Here is a 19,927-nt window from a genome sequence, read left to right as displayed (position 1 = left end):
GTTGCACATGCTACAGGTTAACTTTGTCAGTCTGATTTTGTGTTTGGGAGATATGCAGCTTTTAGTTTATAGCATTAACTTGTAGGGATTTTTTTTCTTAGTCATTCAATTCTGAGCTTTTTTCTATGGAATTTTACATTGACTGCTATTGAATAAAAATTATAAGGTTCAGGCAGCACCCATAGCTCAGTAAGTAGGGCGCCAGCCACATACACCGAGGCTGGCGGGTTCAAACCCCACCTGGGCCAGCTAAACAACACTGATGACAATTGCAACCAAAAAAATAGCCAGGCATTGTGATTGGCGCCAGTGGTCCCAGCTACTCGGGAAGCTGAGGCAGGAGAATTGCTTGAGCCCAAGAGTTTGAGGTTGCTGTGGTCTGTGATGCCCAGCACTCTACCAAGGGTGACATAGTGAGATTCTGTCTCAAAAAAAAAGAAAAAATTATAAGGTTCATCAGCTACATGAACAATTTATTTTATGGGTTAATTTTCCTGAATTGTGATTATTTGATTTGAAAATTATTAGTATATTTAATGTTAGGTATTTTATTTCAAACATTTTTAACAGAATGATTGCAGGTTAATTAAAGGGAAAAGAAAATAGGCACAAGTGAAAATAGTAAGGGGTAAAGAACTTAAAATCCGGGCGGCGCCTGTGGCTCAAGGAGTAGGGCGCCGGTCCCATATGCCGGAGGTGGCGGGTTCAAACCCAGCCCCGGCCAAAAACCACAAAAAAAAAAAAAAAAAAAGAACTTAAAATCCTGCCATCAGCCAGTTACTATGCAAAAGACAATAACAGAAATACTTAAATAGCACTTACTGTGTATCAGGCAGTGTTCTAAGTGGTTTGCATATAATTCACATAACTCCGAGTGTGTGTGTATATATTTTAAGAGACAGAGTCTCAGTTTGTCGCCCTCGGTAGAGGGCTGTGGCGTCACAGCTCACAGCAACTTCCAGTTCTTGGGCTTAGGCGATTCTCTTGCCTCGGCCTCCCAAGTAGCTGGGACTATAGGCGCCCACCACAATGCCCAGCTTTTTTGTTGCAGTTTTGGCTGGGGCCGGATTCAAACCCGCCACCCTCAGTATATGCTCATGTAAAAATAGAAATGGGTGGGATTATATAAGGGAAATTATTTTATATTTATGATTTTCCCTTAACATTATGTAGTTATGATTTTTAACAGCTACAGAAGATTTCATTCTGTGGTGATGAACCTATCAATACCACTTTTGTGTTCTTGTAAAACTAATAGTTTAACATTTATGATACTGATGACAAGACTTTGTGTTCCTACAAATAGTGTTATTAACTAGCAAGTCAGTAAAGTATAATCTATTCTATCATGTCAAAAGAGGTTCAGGTAGTGCTTTAGGTAGTTTAGATTTTTTGAAGTTTAATGTTTGTAATAACCACGTATGTTTTTTATTTTTTTGTTATATATGTGAAGCCCAGCCTAGTTGAAGCTGTAGGTGTGGACTAATAGTTGTGAATCAGTTACTTATAGCTCAAAAAAATCTGCCTTTGATAATTTCATCATGGGAGCCCCATTTATAAAGGATTTGGAATTTCACATGGTTTCATTTAGTGTTGTGTTTTTGTTTTTGAGACAGTTTCACTTGTTTGCCCTTTGTAGAGTGCCAGGGCATCATAGTTCACAGCAACCTCAAACTCTTGGGCCCAAGAGATTCTTTTGACTAAGCCTCCCAAGTACCTAGGACTACAGGCGCCCACCACAACGCCTGGCTATTTCTTTAGAGACAGGATCTCACTCTTGGCTCAAGCTGGTCTCAAACTCCTGAGCTCAAGCAGTACACCCACCTTCCAGAGTGCTGGGATTACAGGCGTGAGCCATCAAACTGGGCTAATGTGTTTACCTCCCTTGGTCTCCATGGGGTCGTGATGTTATCAGAGCCTGCCCTCCTTGTTGCTCTGTGTCCTTTCTGGTCACCATCCTGATGTTTGCATGGTGCCTAGAACTGACGTTTATAGCTGCTTCCTTGGAGCTGGACATACAAGTTACTGAGCAGTTTCTTACTACTGAAGATACTGCTGCAGCAGACATACATCACTTTAATTCAGCTTACTTCACCCCACATCCACATTTTAATCAAAGGTCAGGGTTCTTAGTTTGAGTGAGCCTATTTATCTTTGAACTGGATTTTCTTTACCCCAGCAGTGATAGGTGTCCTCTAAATTGATCAGAATCTTCCCAGTCTGCATTTGGTGGTGACTGTCCCATGACAAGTGCCCCACAAAGCCAGCCTGGATAGCCTTTCCCAAAGCTGATCGTACTTTGCCATCTTTTTTGCTTTTCACTCCGTTGAGACAGAAATTACATCATGGAATTACATATGGATGTAATGCCTTGAAATGCTTTTTCCATTGGAAATATTTGGAAAGTGTCAATGTACAGTGGTTTTGGAGATGTGGGCTCTGAAAGAAGGGTTTTGGTAGAAGTTTTTACAGGACTCTGAAATCATAGTCTACATTGAGCCATTGAGTTATGTGTAAATGTTTATTTTTGTGGTAAGTGTTCTATTTTACTTTTTTTTTTTTTAGGGAGACATGAAAAATAAAGTTGTCATAGCAGAAAAAGAAACAGAAACTGCTGAAGAGCCAAACCCCAGAGGAATCCCAGAGTTCTGGTTTACCATTTTTAGAAATGTAGATATGCTGAGTGAGTTAGTTCAGGTAAGCAGATTTCTGCCTTGTAGAGAATTATATGGTGGTCTTCTAAAATTACTTACCTGTGGTATCATTTAAGCACTGCTTAACTGGGTATTGGGACGCTGTTTACAGTGGGTGGAAAGGCATGTTTTAGGACCAGGAACTCAGGCAAGCAGTCCTGATCTCACAGGAAGGTTCATTCACTGCAAGGCTTCCTGCTTTCTTCTGCAGTTAGGGGTAAGGCAGGCAATTCTGAGCCAAAGCCAGAACTTGTGAAATGGGTCATTTTGCCTCCTGTAAAAGTCCATTGCTTCACCCTCAGAAGGCCTACGAATAGATTCAAGACCTCATCTCCATCTTACTGTGGTGTGGATGAGCAAGAAAGGATGAGTGCAAGAGACAAGAGTAGAATTAACTTTAAAAGGCTGTGTATGTGTATACGCATACGTGTGCACTTAATACTTCTCTGTTTTTGAAATTTGAAATGGGCCTGTTGTATGACCTTGCTAGTTGCATAAATGCTAATACAGTAGAACCTCGGGGGCAAAGATGCTTAATGATAATGTATTGTGTATTTTCTTTTCTTTTCTTTTTTTTTTTGTAGTTTTTGGCCGGGGCCGGGTTTGAACCCGCCACCTCTGGTATATGGGGCTGGCTCCCTACTCCTTTGAGCCACAGGCGCCACCCATGTAGTGTGTATTTTCAAAGAATGTTCAGAACACAAATGATAAGTTTGAGGATGTTGCATACTATGCCAAAATATCATTCTGTATCCTGAAAATACGGACAATTGTTACACATCAATTAAAAATAAATGGTTCGGAAAAAATAAAAATAGCACAGTGGTTACGGCGCCAACCACATACACCAAGACTGGCAGATTCGAACCCGGCCTGGGCCAGCTAAACAACAATGACAACTGCAACAAAAAGTAGACAGGCATTATGGCAGGAGCCTGTCATCCCAGCTCCTTGGGTGGCTGAGGCAAGAGAATCGTTTAAGCCCAGGAATTTGAGGTTGCTGTGAGCTGATACCACAGCACTCTACCTAGGGCAGATACGGTGAGACTCTGTGTCAATAAATAAATAAATAAATAAAAATAAATGTTTTTTTTTTTTAAAAAAAACTAATGGAATCTTAAGAAATCCCTAGATTCAGTCTTCATACTTTAGGGATAAAGAAGTAGCTCCTGAGTTACAGGCAAAGCTCTGACTGCTAGTGTCTGACACAGGAATCTTAATTCTTTTTTGTGTGTGTGTGTGCAGTTTTTTTGGCCAGAGCTGGGTTTGAACCTGCCACCTCCAGCATATGGGGCCAGCACCCTACTCTGTTGAGCTACAGGCACCGCCCCCAGAAATAATTCTGCCTATGGAACTTTTGGGGGGTTTTTTTGCAGTTTTTGGCCGGGGCTGGGTTTGAACCCTCCACCTCCGGCATATGGGGCCGGTGCCCAGGAATCTAATTCTTAAGAGTTATTCTTCTGATGTTTCTCACTTGGACTTTCCAAAATGACAGGTATTGATAAACTCTTGAGTATAAAGAATGATGACTGGGCGGCGCCTGTGACTCAGTCGGTAAGGCACCGGCCCCATATACCGAGGGTGGCGGGCTCAAACCCGGCCCTGGCCAAACTGCAACCAAAAAATAGCCGGGCGTTGTGGCGGGCGCCTGTAGTCCCAGCTACTCGGGAGGCTGAGGCAAGAGAATCGCTTAAGCCCAGGAGTTGGAGGTTGCTGTGAGCTGTGTGAGGCCATGGCACTCTACCGAGGGCCATAAAGTGAGACTCTGTCGCTACAAAAAAAAAAAAAAGAATGATGACTGGCTAAGATTCCAGCCACATACACCAGAGCTGGTGGGTTTGAATCCAGCCTGGGCCTGCCAACAATAATGACAACTACAACCAAAAAAATAGCCAGGTTGTGGTGGGCACCTGTAGTCCTAGCTACTTGGGAAGCTGAGGCAAGAGAATTGCTTAAGCACAAGATTGGAGGTTGCTGTGAGCTGTGATGCCACAGCACTCTACCCAAGGTGACAGCTTGAGGCTTTGTCTCAAAAATAAAATAACGAGGGCGGCGCCTGTGGCTCAGTCGGTAAGGCGCCGGCCCCATATACCGAGGGTGGCGGGTTCAAACCCAGCCCCAGCCAAACTGCAACCAAAAAATAGCTGGGCGTTGTGGCGGGTGCCTGTAGTCCCAGCTACTCTGGAGGCTGAGGCAAGAGAATTGCTTAAGCCCCAGGAGTTGGAGGTTGCTGTGAGCTGTGTGAGGCCACGGCACTCTACCGAGGGCCATAAAGCGAGACTGTCTCTACAAAAAAAAGAAAAAAGAAAATAACGATCACTTATAAAGCCATTCAGCCATATTTAAGAATTTTAGGCTCTTCCGTGGTTCCTGCAAGTGAGATCTCAGACACACTTTTGTTAAATTCTTGAAGAAGGGACTGTATCATTTGAATGTTGGATACAGTCACATTCCATATAGTTTGTTCTGTCAGTCACAGACTACATATTCAACAGTGGTTCTGTAAGATTATCATATTGTATTTTTACTTTACCTCCTCTATTTAGTTGTTTGTTTTTTTTGTTTTTGTTTTTTTTGAGACAAAGTTTCACTGTGTCACCCTGGGTAGAGTGGTGTGGCATCACGCTCACAGAAACCTCAGACTCTTCGGCTTAAGCAATTCTCTTGCCTTAGCCTCCCAAGTAGCTGGGACTACAGGTGCCTGCCACAGTGCGTGGCTATTTTTTCTTTTTTATTGCAGTTGTCTTTGTTTTACCTGGCCTGGGTTTGGACTTACCAGCCTCAGTGTATGTGGCTGGCACCCTACCCACTGAGCTACAGGCGCCACCCTTTTTTTTTTTTTTTTAAGAGGCAGGGTCACTCTGTCTTCCTGGCTGAAATGCCCATCATAGCTCACTGTAACCTCAAATTCTTGGGCTCAAGGGATCCTCCCACCTCAGCCTCCCAAGTAGTTGTGACTACAGGCATGTGCCACCACAGCTGGCTAATTTTTCTTATTTGTTGTAGAGTAAGGGTCTCACTGTTGCCCAGACTGCTCTCAAATGATCCTCCCACCTAAGCCTGTCAAAGTGCTGGGATTACAGGTGTGCACCACTTTGCCCATGCCTGGCCTGGATGTGTTCAGATACATGAATGCCCATGCCTGTGTAAGGACCACCTGCAGCATGCCGCCCTATAACACGCTGTGCAGGCTTGTGGCCCAGGAGCAGTAGGCTCCAGAGCCTGGGCGTGCAGTGGCTGTCCCGTCTAGATTTGTGTGTGTGCTCTGTGGTTTTCACAGGATAACAGAATCCATGACAGAATCATCCGAGTTTCTCAGGTGGTATCCCTGTTGTTAATTGACACATGACTATTTATTGCTATAAGCAGGGAAACTGGCCACCAGCGCCTTGCTGACTTGGCTGTCTCTTCTGATTTCTAGACTCCTGCTTCCTCCTCTTCAGAGATGCTGAGGACCAACAGTCTTGCTTGGTAGCATTTCTGATCTTTGTGTCAGTGGCACGTAGTAGCAGGAAAACAGTGAGGGCCTTTATCCTGGCAATTGGGGCAGGTGTGTGTTGGAGGCCCTGCCCTTTGTTGGCAGTGACAGTTACCATTCATTGCTCTAAGCCAGGGGAAAGTGGCATCTTGGTGCTGCCACTCTATGACTAGTCAGTGAACACATCTGGGTTACTTCCTGGAAGTTATTTCTTGAGCAGGCCAGTTCCAAAAGGGCTAATTATTGAGCATCTGGGAGCCTAATGACACTGACTCTTAAGAGAAATGTGTGGTTTTTTTTTTTTTTTTGTAGAGACAGAGTCTCACTGTACCGCCCTCGGGTAGAGTGCCGTGGCATCACATGGCTCACAGCAACCTCTAACTCTTGGGCTTACACGATTCTCCTGCCTCAGCCTCCCGAGCAGCTGGGACTACAGGCGCCCGCCACAACGCCCGGCTATTTTTTTGTTGCAGTTTGGCCGGGGCTGGGTTTGAAACCGCCACCCTCGGTATGTGGGGCCGGTGCCCTACTCCCTGAGCCACAGGCGCCGCCCATGTGTGTTGTTTTTTAAAAGCCCATTGGAGGCTCGACACCTGTAGCTCAAGCAGCTAAGGTGCCAGCCACATGTATCAGAGCTGGCGGGTTTGAATCCAGCCCGGGCCTGCCAAACAATGACAACTACAACTAGAAAATAGCCGGGTGTTGTGGTGGGCTCCTGTAGTCCCAGCTACTTGGGAGGCTGAGGCAAGAGAATCGCTTAAGCCCAGGAGTTGGAGGTTGCTGTGAGCTGTGATGCCACGGTACTCTGCCCAGAGCGACAGCTTTAGGCTCTGTCTCAAAGAAAAAAAAAAGAATAAAGCACCATTGGAGTTTTTTCTCCTTTTTGATTAGGAATATGATGAACCAATCTTGAAACACCTGCAAGATATTAAAGTGAAGTTTTCTGATCCTGGACAACCTATGGTGAGTACTGACTTGGAGCTCTGGTTGGTGTCAGTTAGGGTCAGGCCACAGAAGCTGAGGGACTTGGAGCTAGGCAAACAGCCCACATTCAGTTGTTCATGTGCTGGGTGGCCCTGAGCAAGACTGCTGCCCAGGAAGTTGGTATCATGTTGCCTTTCTGTGCCTCCCCAGCATAGTGGTTGCATAATCTTTCTTTAAGGCTGTGTATCTGAGCTGGGTAATTTCAGTGCCCCAAGGCCATGGAGCTAAGTGGTGGCCAAGGCAAGGGTCAGACAGGTTATGACTCAGGCTGTAGTGGTAGTCACCATGCTAGGCCTCGGTCTTCTTATTTGTTTCTGGTGTTAAAAGGTTACATCCATCTAATGTGTATGTAAAAATGTTTGAAAGATTGGGATGTGTGTTCCAGTATGAATATCACTTATCCAGAAATCCAGGATACTAATGAAAGAAACCTAAGTTTTACTCTAAAAAGTAATTACAGATATGAGTGAAAATGTTTTCCTGTTGTTTGATACCTCCTGAAACATCTTTCCAAAGCGCTTGCTATGTGTGTCATTACAGTGGTACTATTAGTGGTGTAACTCAGACTGCCGGGTCAGTAAGTTCCTCTGGGTCTAGGCCAGCGGTTCTCAACCTGGGGGTTGCAACCCACAGAAACTGTATTAAAGGGCTGCGGCATTAGGAAGGTTGAGAACCACTGGTCTAGCTTACTTCATCTGAAGAAAGATCTCAGCTAAGGTGAGGTAATGCTTTCTATTTTTATTTTATTTTTGAGACAGTGTCTCAAGCTGTCACCCTGGGTAGAGTGCCATGGCATCATCTTAGGTCACAGCAACCTGTTACTCTTGGGTTCAAGCTATCGTCTTGCCTCAGTTTTTTCTATTTTTTAGTAGAGATGGGGTCTTGAATTTTGCTCAGGCTGGTCTCGAACCTATGAACTCAAGCTATCCACCACCTGGGCCTCCCAGAGTGCTAGGATTATAGGTGTGAGCCACCATGCCCAGCAAGGTGATGCTTTCATATCCCAGCCTGATCCTCCCAGAGAGCACTGTTCGTAACCTGTTATCTTGGCCATAGCTAACGGGTTCCATTCCAGTGCAACAGCATTTCCAGGGACACATGACTGACTGACTGACTGGTGGCTTTCAGTTTCAGGTCTTGGAAACAAATGCTGTGTGGGGGACTACCGGTTACAGATCCTTGGGGGTAGGAGTCGGGGGATCCGGGACCAGTCATCAACTTCTTCCTCCTCATCTCAGAGCTGGGCCCCAGGGTGCTGGGTGAGGGCTAGTGTGAGTGGCTCTGTGTACATTAATGCGATCGGTTTTATATACAATTTGAAATATTTTCATCAAACTGGTTAACGTAGCCTTCCTGGCATTTTCTTCGTTACTATGTTAAGACATTTATATTCTTCATTTAGTAAGTTTCACACATACCCTTGTAAGATGCACCGTAGGTGTCGTCCTACCAATTACCCTCCCTCCACCCATCCTCTCCCCTCCCTCCACCCATCCTCTCCCCTCCCTTTCCCTTTTCCCCATATTCTTAGTTTCATAGTAAGGCTGAGTCCATTGGATACTTTTTCTTCCATTCTTGAGATACTTTGCTAAAAAGAATATGTTCCAGCTCCATCCATGTAAACGTGAAAGAGATGAAGTCTTCATCTTTCTTTAAGGCTGCATAATATTCTATATATCACAATTTATTAATCCATTTGTGGGTCGATGGGCACTTGGGCTTCTTCCATGATTTAGCAAATATGAATTGGGTTGCAGTAAACATTCTGGTACAAATATCTTTGTTATAATGTGATTTTTGGTCTTCTGGATGTATACCTAATAGAGGAACTATAGGATTGAATGGCAGGTCTATTTTTAAATCTCTAAGTGTTCTCCAACCATCTTTCCAAAAGAAATGTATTAGTTTGCATTCCCACCAGCAGTGTAGAAGTGTTCCCTTTTCTTGTGAGTGGCCTTTTTTTATTATAAGTCCTACAGGAAATGGGGGTGGGCCACACCTATATCTCTTCTACTTCTTCCCATCTGTTTTCCACAATGGGGGGTGACATTCAGTTGTCCCTATGTAGGTGAGGGTGCTCATAGGCTGGTGGGCACCCCTCTCTGGGTCGTGTCTGGTCCTTCCTCTGCCCTTGAGCCGCCTTGCTCAGGCTGTACCGCAGCGCGCCCAGATGCCTTCTGCTGAGATTGATGTGTGCGTGGGTTCTCCTCACATGTCATACCTGTGGTTCGTGCAGACTCATCTACTGCCATTTTCACCCTTTGGGTCAGTTCCCTTATTTTCTTTCGCAGCCTGTCTGGTTTTCCTCTATCTCATGTGTCTTCCGGACTAGAGCCCTGGTGTGGTGGGCTGTGGGCCAATCATTGGGTTTTCCCCTTACTTCCCCCATTAGAAATGTCTCAGGTGCTTGTTAGTGAACACTTAGAATTCACACACAATGTAAAGAACACTTCAGATCTCCATTTTCTAGACATAACTCCCAGTACTTCATGAGTTTCCCAGTAGTCTTTTTCTTTTTTAAAATTATTATGCAATGACTGGGCACCTGTGGTTTAGTGGTTAGGGCGCTGGCCACATGCTCCAGGGCTGGCAGGTTTGAATCCGGCCCCAGCCTGCTAAACAACAACAAAAAACTAGCCAGGCATTGTGATGGGTGCCTATAGTCCCAGCTACCAGGGAGGCTGAGGCAAGAGGATCACTTGAGAGTTTCAGATTGCTATCAGCCGTGATGCCACCAAGGGCGACATAGTGAGACTCTGTCTCCAAAAAAAAAAAAAAAAATTATTATGAACTGTCTTAAGGCATTAGTAGAGTTACAGAAAAATGAAACCACCTAGCTTCAGAATGAAGCCTGGCCACTATGTAATTCCCTAGTCCCCTTGCCTCCTCCATTTCCCCCTCCCAGTACTTGCTTAGCTGGAGGTACAGTTGCCATTGCAGCCATTGGCCGTTGGTTTGTTTATGCCACCACCTAAATTTTTGAAGTGACATCACAGCTCACAGCAGCCTCAAACTCTTGGCCAGAGTGCTGGGACTATAGGCATAACCACTGCACCCACTAAACAATTTAATTCATACCTAGTTGTATTTAGATTACTCTTGACTGAACAAAGGCAGAGAAGAGGAAAAAGCAGGAAAATACGAAGAAACAATGGTAATGAAAGGAATAGTGAGAGAAAGAAGAAAATAAATATCTCTAAGGGGCATAGTGAGAGACAAGAATACGATGGTACCTTTGGCTGTCTCCTCTGGGGCCAGCCTGAGCAGTTCTTGAAGATCAGCATTCTTCCTTAACTCCCATCTTTAGGGTGGTCTCTGTGCATCTGGAAGCTGGGGAGAGGAACAGGGGAGGTGTCAGTGGGCCTGGTGCCCTGTGGCTGCCATCTGGCCTTGTTCCTGACCCCTCCGTGCCCTTACCTCTGTGTGCTGTTGCTTGATGCCCTTCCCCCTTCTCCCTTGCAGAGGTCAAAGGATGCTACTGCCGGATGCTACTGCCATCACATCTGAGAACTAGCTGGACAGCTCCCTGATTCTTAAGCTCTGAGCCTTGATGGCCTCCTTCACCTCTTTTTGGGGGAGTTCTTTTTTTACTTCCTCCTTTGTGGAAGTGGTTTGTTTGAATGTATATACATATGTGGTTTTTAGTTTCATGGGTTGGTTTTTTTGTTTGTTTGTTTTTTAGTCCTTTTAATTTTCCCCCACTAGGTGGTTTTATCATTAAAGTAAATATGAGAATATCTGACCTTCAGCAAGCCTTGCCTGTGAACATGGCTCTGTTTTAAGGGCTTCTATAGATTAGCCCTCAAGAGTAAAGCTGGGAGCAATGGGGTGTTATTGCCAATGTGCAGACAAGAAATTAGAACACAGAGACATTGAGTAACCTCCCCAAATCACAGAGAGATAGGATTTGAACCCAAGCTGTCTGAACCCAAAGGTTGGGTCAAGGAATACTTTGTTTTGAGATACAGTCTTACTTTCTCACCCTTGGTAGAGTGCTGTGGTGTTATAGCTCACAACAACTTCAAACTCTTGGGCTCAGGCGATTCTCTTGTCTCAGCCTCTGGAGTAATGGGGACTATATAGGTGCCCACAACAACAACACCCAGCTATTTTTAGAGCCGGGATCTCGCTCTTGCTCAGGCTGGCTGGCCTTGAACCTGTGAGCTCAGGCAATCCACCCACCTGAGCCTTCCAGAGTGCTGTGATTATAAGCATTAGCCACCATGCCTGGCCCCTGGGTCTCGGCTTTCACTGTATGGCACAGAATGCAGACCCTGGGCTCTGCAAGCAGGGTAGGTGTGGACTGAGGCCCAGGGACAGGAGGAGGGGCAGAGGGGCACCTTGGTGCTGGTGTCTGCCCCGTAGTCACTTCTCTTCCCATCCGGGAAGCCATTTCTCAGGAGAGCTTTGCCTAGGATGGGGGTGTGGACAGAACACATACCCCACCCCCCATTCCCATCTGCTATTTGTTTTTAACTTCATGCTGGTCTTTTTTGCAATAAAATAGTTTTTACTGTTACATAATGGTGCCTATTAAGCCTTTCAGTAATGGTTTCTGCCTATCGTGTCATGCTTAGGGACTGGTTTCTAGTGAGTACTATGTGGTTCGTAAGATCTGTCACTGGTTACTTTTAGTTCTTAAGTGGTGTTTACTCTGAGTTTCTGCTTTCAGTCTTTTGTATTAGAGTTCCACTTTGAACCCAACGACTACTTTACCAACTCAGTCCTGACAAAAACATACAAGATGAAGTCAGAGCCAGATAAGGCCGATCCCTTTTCCTTTGAAGGTCCTGAAATCGTTGACTGTGATGGGTAAGAAAATGTTATCATTCTAACTTCTTTTTCTGAAGAAAAAGCATATGATTTTAGAATCTGAATTTGCTTAAAAGCAAGGTAGACAAGGATTCAGATTAGTCTTCAGGTTTAGGAATGCTCGCAGTACAGAAGAACTTGGGTATGACAGCCAAAGCTAGAAAACAGTGTGGCGTGGTTATAGATGCAAAGCTGTGGGCTAGTGCCTGCTTTCTGTTTTAATAAGAAGATCGGATTCTGGGGCGGCACCTGTGGCTCAGTCAGTAGGGCGCTGGCCCCATATACTGAGGGTGGCGGGTTCAAACCCGGCCCGGCCAAACTGCAACCAAAAAATAGCCAGGCGTTGTAGTGGGCGCCTGTAGTCCCAGCTACTCGGGAGGCTGAGGCAGGAGAATCGCTTAGGCCCAGGAGTTGGAGGTTGCTGTGAGCTGTGTGAGGCCACGGCACTCTACCGAGGGGCATAAAGTGAGACTCTGTCTCTACAAAAAAAAAAAAGGATTCTCTGGAGACCATGAATTGAAGTTCTTAAAATTGAAGTGGGAACGTTAACTTAACCTTTCTCCAGCTTGTCCTTCCTTATGTGCCTTGAGAATTCAGGTAAGTCAGAGTGACTTCAAATGTGCTCTGCACAGGGCACACGTGAGCCGTTCTTGTGCAAACTTGACCGGGCTTTACTGCAGAAAGCACATTTCAGAGTCCTTATGAAATGTCTTAGGAAAATAATGCCGTTATTTCAGAAGTCTGAAACTTGAGTCAGTGATCATACCCAGGATGAAGGAGGACCAGCCATTTCTTTTTTGCCAGCTTTTGGATGAACTTTATTTATAGGCCTTTGTAGTACTTTGTTTACAGATTGGTTTTATTAATATTTCCAGGTTTAGCCTAGAGCTGTGTTGCTTCCTGTCCACATGTGTGATTGGATTTTTCTTGTGGAGTGTGTGTTCGTGACAATTGTCGTGTCCCTGTAGATGTACTATTGACTGGAAAAAAGGAAAGAATGTTACAGTCAAAACCATCAAGAAAAAGCAGAAGCACAAGGGTCGAGGCACTGTGAGAACGATTACTAAACAAGTACCCAATGAGTCGTTTTTCAACTTCTTCAATCCACTGAAAGGTAAGTCAGTTGGGGTGTTAGAATTGTGTAAAATAGGGCGGCGCCTGTGGCTTAGTCGGTAAGGCGCCGGCCCCATATACCGAGGGTGGCAGGTTCAAACCTGGCCCCGGCTGAACTGCAATCAAAAAAATAGCCGGGCGTTGTGGCGGGCGCCTGTAGTCCCAGCTACTCGGGAGGCTGAGGCAAGAGAATCGCTTAAGCCCAGGAGTTGGAGGTTGCTGTGAGCCATGTGACGCCACGGTACTCTACCGAGGACCATAAAATAAGACTCTGTCTCTACAAAAAAAAAAAAAAAAAAAGAATTGTGTAAAATAATTTCTTTACTTGATGTATTTCTAATGATCTCTCCAAGAACCGAGTCCTATTCTTGGGCGAGCGTCATCACTAGGGGAATACACACACATCCAGGGCCGTTGGGTTAGGCACATTTTCTAGGTTGGAGCTGGGACAGCAAGAGTAGGAATGTCACCTTCCACAGGAAAGGGAAAAGCCTTGCTTGTTTGCTTGGCTTTTGCCCAGGCAAAAACTTGAAGCTCCATTTTAAGAAAAACCAAGAGGAGGAGGAGCACCTGGCCTGGGCTGTTTCCTCACCCGCTGCTGGAGCAGCCCTGTCCTCCAGCCATCACCTCTGCTGCTGTGTTGTGCTGCCTGTTCCGTGCCCTGCCCACTTGGGGAGCTGGAGTGCTTGTTCTCCACTTGTCCAGTGCTGGTTACACTGGTTATAGTTGCACAGCTTTTGAGTCATCTTTTCAATTCCCCTTTTCTCATGAATTAGGTACAATTTGATACCTCACAGGTTTTTTTGAACTAATATTGATAAGCACAAGTAGTTGGATTTCTATTTATTATTATTATTATTAATTATTTATTTTTAAGAGACAGAGTCTCACTTTGTCGCCCTCGGTAGAGTGCTGTGGTGTCACAGCTCACAGCAACCTCCAACTCGTAGGCTTAGGCAATTCTCTGGCCTCAGCGTCCTGAGTGGCTGGGACTACAGGCCCCTGCCACAACACCCAGCTATTTTTTGTTGCAGTTTGGCGGGGCCAGGTTTGAACCCGCTACCTTGTTCCCTGAGCCACAGGCGCCGCCCAATTATATTTTTTTTTCAGAGACAGTCTCACTTTATCGCCGTGGATAGAGCGCTATGGCATCACATAGCTCACGGCAACCTCCAACTCCTGGGCTTAGACGATTCTCTTCCCTCTAGCTGAGACTGTAGGCGTCCTCCATAATACCTGGCTATTTTTTAGTTGCAGTTTGGCCAGGGCCGGTTTTGAACCCGCCACCCTTGGTATATGGGGCCGGTGCCCTACTCACTGAGCCACAGGCGCCACCCTGGATTTTCATTTTTGAAAGACACAGGCAGAATCAGTTGGGAAGCTGTTTTTTTTTGTGTGTGTGTGTGTTTGAGTTTGAGACAGTCTCACTTTGTTACCCTGGGTAGAGTGTTGTGGCATCAGCTCAAGGTGTTGGGCTCCGGTGATCTTCTTGCCTCAGACTCCCAAGTGGCTAGGACTGTATGTGCCTACCACAACACCTGGCTATATTTAGAGATGGGGTCTCACTCTGGCCCTGGCTGGTCTTGAACCTGTGAGCTCAGGCAATCCACCCATCTCGGCCTTCCAGAGTGCAGTAATTTTCTAATAATGAGAGAATATGCAGGTCATACTACTTGGCAGTGTTTTTTGGTTTGTTTTGAGAAAGAGTCTCAAGCTGTCGCTCTGGGTAGAGTGCTGTGGCGTCAAAGCTCAAGCCATCCTCTTCCCTCAGTTTTTCTATTTTTAGTAGAGACTGGGTCTTGCCTTTTGCTCAGGCTGGTCTTGAACTGGTGACCTCATGTAATCCACCTTCCTTGGTCTCTGGAGTGCTAGGATTATAGGTATGAGCCACTGCGCCTGGCCTATTTTGGCAGTGTTACCATACCCATATGAAGCAAAAACATTCTCTATTTTGCATGAGCAAAAACATACTTTGAAGTCAGGTGTAGCTCACCAGTGAATGGCTGTTGTTTGGGTGTGCGGCCACAGGACAGTGCTGTTCTTGAGTCTGTCTGCTTCATGCTCTGGCTTTGTCTCTGAGCTTAGCACCCTACCCCTGTGTATCAAGCTGCCCTCATGGTTGAGTCCGTTCTTTTACTATAGTGGCTGTTTTCTGTGTAGGGGCTTTTTTTTTTTTTTGAGACAGAGTCTGAATCTGAAGCTGCCCTGGATAGAGTGCCCTGGCGTCAACAGCTCATAGTAACCTCTAACTCTTGGGCTTAAGCGATTCTCTTGCCTCAGCCTCCCAAGTAGCTGGGACTACAGGTGCCCACCACAGCACCTGGCAATTTTTTGGTTGTGGTTGTCATTGTTTGGCAGGCCCGGGCTGGATACAAACCCGCTATCTCTGGTGTATGTGGTTGGCGCCCTAGCCACTGAGCTACAGGCACGGAGCCAGACTCGAGGGAATTTTTGAGCGATTTTTGATTTTCTAAAAATGTTCTCTTATGGGATGGTTGCACAACTCTAAAACCAGAGTACTAGAAGTCATTCACTTAAAGTGGATGCATTTTATGGGGACTTCACATGCCTTCCATGAAGCCCAAATTAATGCTGTTTTCACAAGTAAATAAACACATAATGTGCTACGGAGAAGAGTAGAGAATGGGAGAAGGAGAGTGATGAGTTGTCAAGACAAAGCAGAATTAATGACTTTTGTTTTTTATTACAATGGAAGAAACACTGGAGAGCTAGTCTAGCTCCCCTTCTGTCCTTAAACCTGCAAAACAGTCTAGAACCCGAGTGTGAGAGTCCTGTGCTAATTCTTGACCCACTGGGCCAGAGTCCTCTGGGGAGGGAGAAGGCTGGTCAGGCCTTGCCCCAGACCAGTGCCCTGAGTCCCAGGGTGATACAGGCCTGTATATGTGTAAGGACTCTGCTCTGTCTCCTGCATCCTTACACATGTTTTGCAGGGCTTATGTTAAAGCAGCACAAGCTTGCTGAAGGGCCACAGGCCAGGCTGTTTGATATGCTTTTGCTCCTGTTAATGCTTCAGACTTCTCTAAATGTTTTTCTCAAACCTGGCCCTCTCTAGCTGGGTCTATAAACAAGTGAGGGTGCCAGCCCAGGGCACATGGTCAAGGTGGGGCAGGCAGCTGGGACCTGCCTGGGTATGAGGCTGGAAGGGAGTTTGTGAAGAGGGAGTGAGGAGGTGATTTCTAGGGAACAGCCTTGAGTTTAAAGGGTTCCATTTTGTCTCCCAGGAGCTTCCTCCTGTGTGGGCTTTAAGGATGGTTTTGGTTGTCACTGTTATGTAAATGTGGTTTTTTGTCTTTTCTTTTTCTAGCATCTGGTGATGGAGAATCACTGGTAAGATTGTGTTGTTAAGTCTTGCTTTCCTCTGAAGTCTTTATTTCCTGAATGGCTGCCTACTTTCCTTTAATCTATCCTTTCCCCAAAGCCCCAGGGTTGAGGTTAATTTGAAGTCATCACACTTGGAGGTGAGAAGAGTGTCTGTTTGCCATGTCTGCTCTAGTAGCAGACATTTAGCACTTTAACCCTGCTTGTTTCACACATCTGGGGCTCTGGCACCCAGTTCTGTGTGACACCTGGGTGAGCGGGCAGCCGTGGGCCCACGCTCCTGCCTTCTCTGCCATTTTGCTTCAGTTGTTCTTTAAAGCTACTTCATGTCGCTTTTAAGCAGCTTTGAATATGTAGTGACTGTCACCCAGAGTGCAGGAGTTTGGTGTTTTAAGTCAGGTAAATAAAAAATGAGGAGTCAGGTGTGGGAGAGGGTGGGTGAGAGCATGTGTTTATCCCATTAAAATGAGTTAACATGTAGGTTTTTCCTTCTCAGGATGAAGATTCCGAATTCACACTGGCCTCTGATTTTGAAATTGGACACTTCTTCCGAGAGAGGATTGTCCCAAGGGCAGTGCTTTACTTCACCGGGGAGGCCATTGAGGATGATGACAATGTACGAGGCTGGGGGTGGAGGGTGGGGGTTGCTTCCCCTGGGGCCTACCTCTGTGGGTGCAGAGTGGCCCTGAACTGTGGCTTGGGAAGCCCTGAAGCCTGAGGTTTATTATTGTCAGCAACCAGATGCTGTAGTCCTAGTGACTGTCCTGTGTTTGGGGGGAAGTAGACTAGGGGGAGGGAACTGTGGACACCTGCTTCCTCTGTGGGTCCCATCTAGTGCCATACCTCACAGTGCCCTCAAGAGACCCAGCGCCTCACTCATGTTCCACATGAAGTCTGTAAGCGTTTGGAAACATCTCACCATGACGAAGATCTCTTTCGTCAAAGTCTGGCCACATTAAATGATTACCAATAGTGGGTACACGATACCCCATCAGCCCCAAAGAGATAGAAATCCATGTTCCCCAAGAAAACAGCGAGACTAGGTGTGTCCCTTTTCTCTCCACACTTGAGAGAAACTGGCTCTTCCCTGGTCAGAACTTGTAAGAAGCAGAGCCCCAAGGACTGCTTAGCACACTCCATCTCAACAAAGGCTCAGGTTGCCACAAATCTTGTTCTGTGGAAAATAAAGTTGCTGTATTGTTGGAAGTGTGTTTTAGATCATCTCCATGTGCTTGTAGCTCTCTTAGGTCTTGTGGCTACATTAGGTCTCCTTTCTTAAGTCTGTTGGGCTTCAGCCGGGGGTTGGAGGGCTGCAGGAACTTGGGCAGGGTTGAGAGGCCTGCTTCTCCTCATGCCAAGTTCCCTTAGTGGGGAAAATGTGCCTGTCTACTGTGTCAGCTTTGAGGTCTTAGACTACTTGTCTGACTTGCAACACGCAGTTTGCTCCCATGTGCCCAGAGTGGGAGGTCGTCATGGGAACATGGCAGGCAGACATGGCTAGTGTAGACTGTAGTTGCTGAGACTTAAGTTTTACAGATTCTAGAGCAGCACTTTCCAGTAGAACATTCTCTGATGATAGAACTGTCTTCATCTGCCCTGTCCATTACAGTAAGATAGACTGCATGTGCCACTTGAGGGCTTGAATTGTGACTCGCTGGGACTGAGGAACTGAAGGTTTCAGTTGAAATTTAGTTAAGGGATAGTGGGTAACACATTGGAAAGCTCATCTTTAGACCAGTGGTCTTGAAACTTTTTAAATCATTACCCATTGACTTAAAAAGATTTGACTGTGCAATATGTGCTAATTTATTTACTTGTGACCTGTGCAGTGTCAATGCTGCTGGTGACACCTTGGTGTATTTGTAGTGAATGTGCAGTTGTTGATGCGATACATTGAGTGCATTCAGGGCTGTCCAGCCTGGGGCTGATGGGCCAAGGGTGGATTATGTGAGGACTTCTTTGCTTATCTGTGGTGGTAGCTATCGTGAAAATTATGCACGGACATTTCCCCACTCCACTCAGCAGCTTTTGTTAGTGTTTGTGTATTTAATGTGTGGCCCAAGGCAGCTCTTCTTCAGTGTGGCCCAGGGAAGCCCAAAGGTTGGACACCATAGGAAGTGTGAATGCAAATGAAACGGCTTAGACTTGAGGCCCAATTCTGCCCCGTAGTAGCTGTGTGACCGCTTTGTGCCTCAGTTTCCTTCTCTGAAATGGAGCTGTTGGGAAAGTCTCTAGTAGTCATAGAGCAGTGATTCTACTAGTCATAGAATAGCTTCAGGCAGGGTGGTGCCTGTGGCTCAAGGAGTAGGGTGCCCACCCCATATGCTGGAGGTGGTGGGTTCAAACCCAGCCCCAGCCAAAAACTGCAAAAGCAAAAAAAAAAAAAGAATAGCTTCAGGCACAGAGTAGTTACATTGTTGGTGTACGTCGGTATAGAAGGTATTTTCACTCATGCTGGGGCCATTGTGAACCACATACCATACTTGGAAGTTGTTGGAGGAAAAAGTGACTACAGGAGCCCTGGCTCTGCCTCTTCGAGCTCCTGCACCAGGCAGGTGTCTGGAGGGTGAAGTGCTGTGCTTAGAACCTTAAAGAATAGACACTTTCGCCAGTTTGAGGCTAGTTCTGATCTGACGTAAAATGTAAGACTTGAAGTCTTGCCCTATGTCAGGGCAGCTAGGGTACTTAGAATGAAAGGGTGCTTCTTGGGGGTCAGGTCCCATCCTGCTGCTCTGCAGGGCTGGGAACCACCATCTGAGCTGAGCCCCACCTACATGATGGGATCTTGCATAGTTCCACTCAACGTTGTATCTAAGGAATATATATGTGTGGGCTCATAAAAAGGGGAAATGTTGGTGGCACCTGTAGCTCAAGTGGCTAAGGCGCCAGCCACATACATCAGAGCTGGCAGGTTTGAATCCGGCCCAGGCCTGCCAAATAATGACAACTACAACCAAAAAATAGCCGGGCGTTGTGGCGGGCGCCTATAGTTCCAGCTACTTGGGAGGCTGAGGCAAGAGAATCGCTTAAGCCCAGGAGTTGGGGGGTGCTGTGAGCTGTGATGCCATGGCACTCCACCAAGGGCAATAGCTTGAGGCTTTATCTCAAAAAAGGGGGGGGGGGGCGGGGAGGGATGTTCATAAATGAAACTAGATTTTCATGTACCCTGGTTATGCCACCAGTAGTGACAAGGTTTATTTTGCTTTTGGTTTAAGTCTCACATTCAAAAAAGTCTGTCCAGTGATGTCTTTGGGTAAAAGAGAATTTGATTCCAGACCAAGCAACTGTAATGTTGGAAGTTCTTTGAGTATTTAAGTTTTAACTTATTTGGTTGATTAAACATCAAGGTTTTAATATGTTTCTACAAAAGTTTCTCTTTCTCTTTAAGGGATGTAAAATGATCCCCAAATTCCTGCGTGCAGTATTGTACTACAAATTCATTAGTTTGCAGAAATCTTCTTTCCCCCATGTCAGTCAACAAAGAGGCAGTCAGAGCAGAGCTATGGTA

General features: G+C 45.9%; 1 protein-coding gene and 1 non-coding gene across 6 annotated transcripts in view; both read left to right on the top strand.

Moving 5' to 3' along the window:
- The window catches only part of NAP1L4 (nucleosome assembly protein 1 like 4), a 48,851-nt gene that overhangs the window by 20,173 nt on the left and 8,751 nt on the right, over window positions 1–19,927 (top strand). For all 5 annotated transcript variants that reach the window (XM_053559763.1, XM_053559764.1, XM_053559767.1 and 2 more), the window contains 6 exons: window positions 2,566–2,697; window positions 7,063–7,134; window positions 11,828–11,967; window positions 12,936–13,081; window positions 16,406–16,428; window positions 16,916–17,035. In XM_053559763.1, coding sequence (XP_053415738.1) covers window positions 2,566–2,697; window positions 7,063–7,134; window positions 11,828–11,967; window positions 12,936–13,081; window positions 16,406–16,428; window positions 16,916–17,035 — 633 coding nt within the window. The remainder of the gene's footprint in view (window positions 1–2,565; window positions 2,698–7,062; window positions 7,135–11,827; window positions 11,968–12,935; window positions 13,082–16,405; window positions 16,429–16,915; window positions 17,036–19,927) is intronic.
- LOC128566229 (small nucleolar RNA SNORA54) lies at window positions 8,178–8,304 on the top strand. Its single transcript, XR_008374514.1, has one exon. It is a non-coding gene; the product is annotated as a small nucleolar RNA SNORA54 (small nucleolar RNA).

Source organism: Nycticebus coucang, chromosome 14 (genome assembly GCF_027406575.1).
Source record: "Nycticebus coucang isolate mNycCou1 chromosome 14, mNycCou1.pri, whole genome shotgun sequence".
NCBI lineage: Eukaryota > Metazoa > Chordata > Mammalia > Primates > Lorisidae > Nycticebus > Nycticebus coucang.
This window is presented reverse-complemented; position numbering and strand designations above follow the sequence as displayed.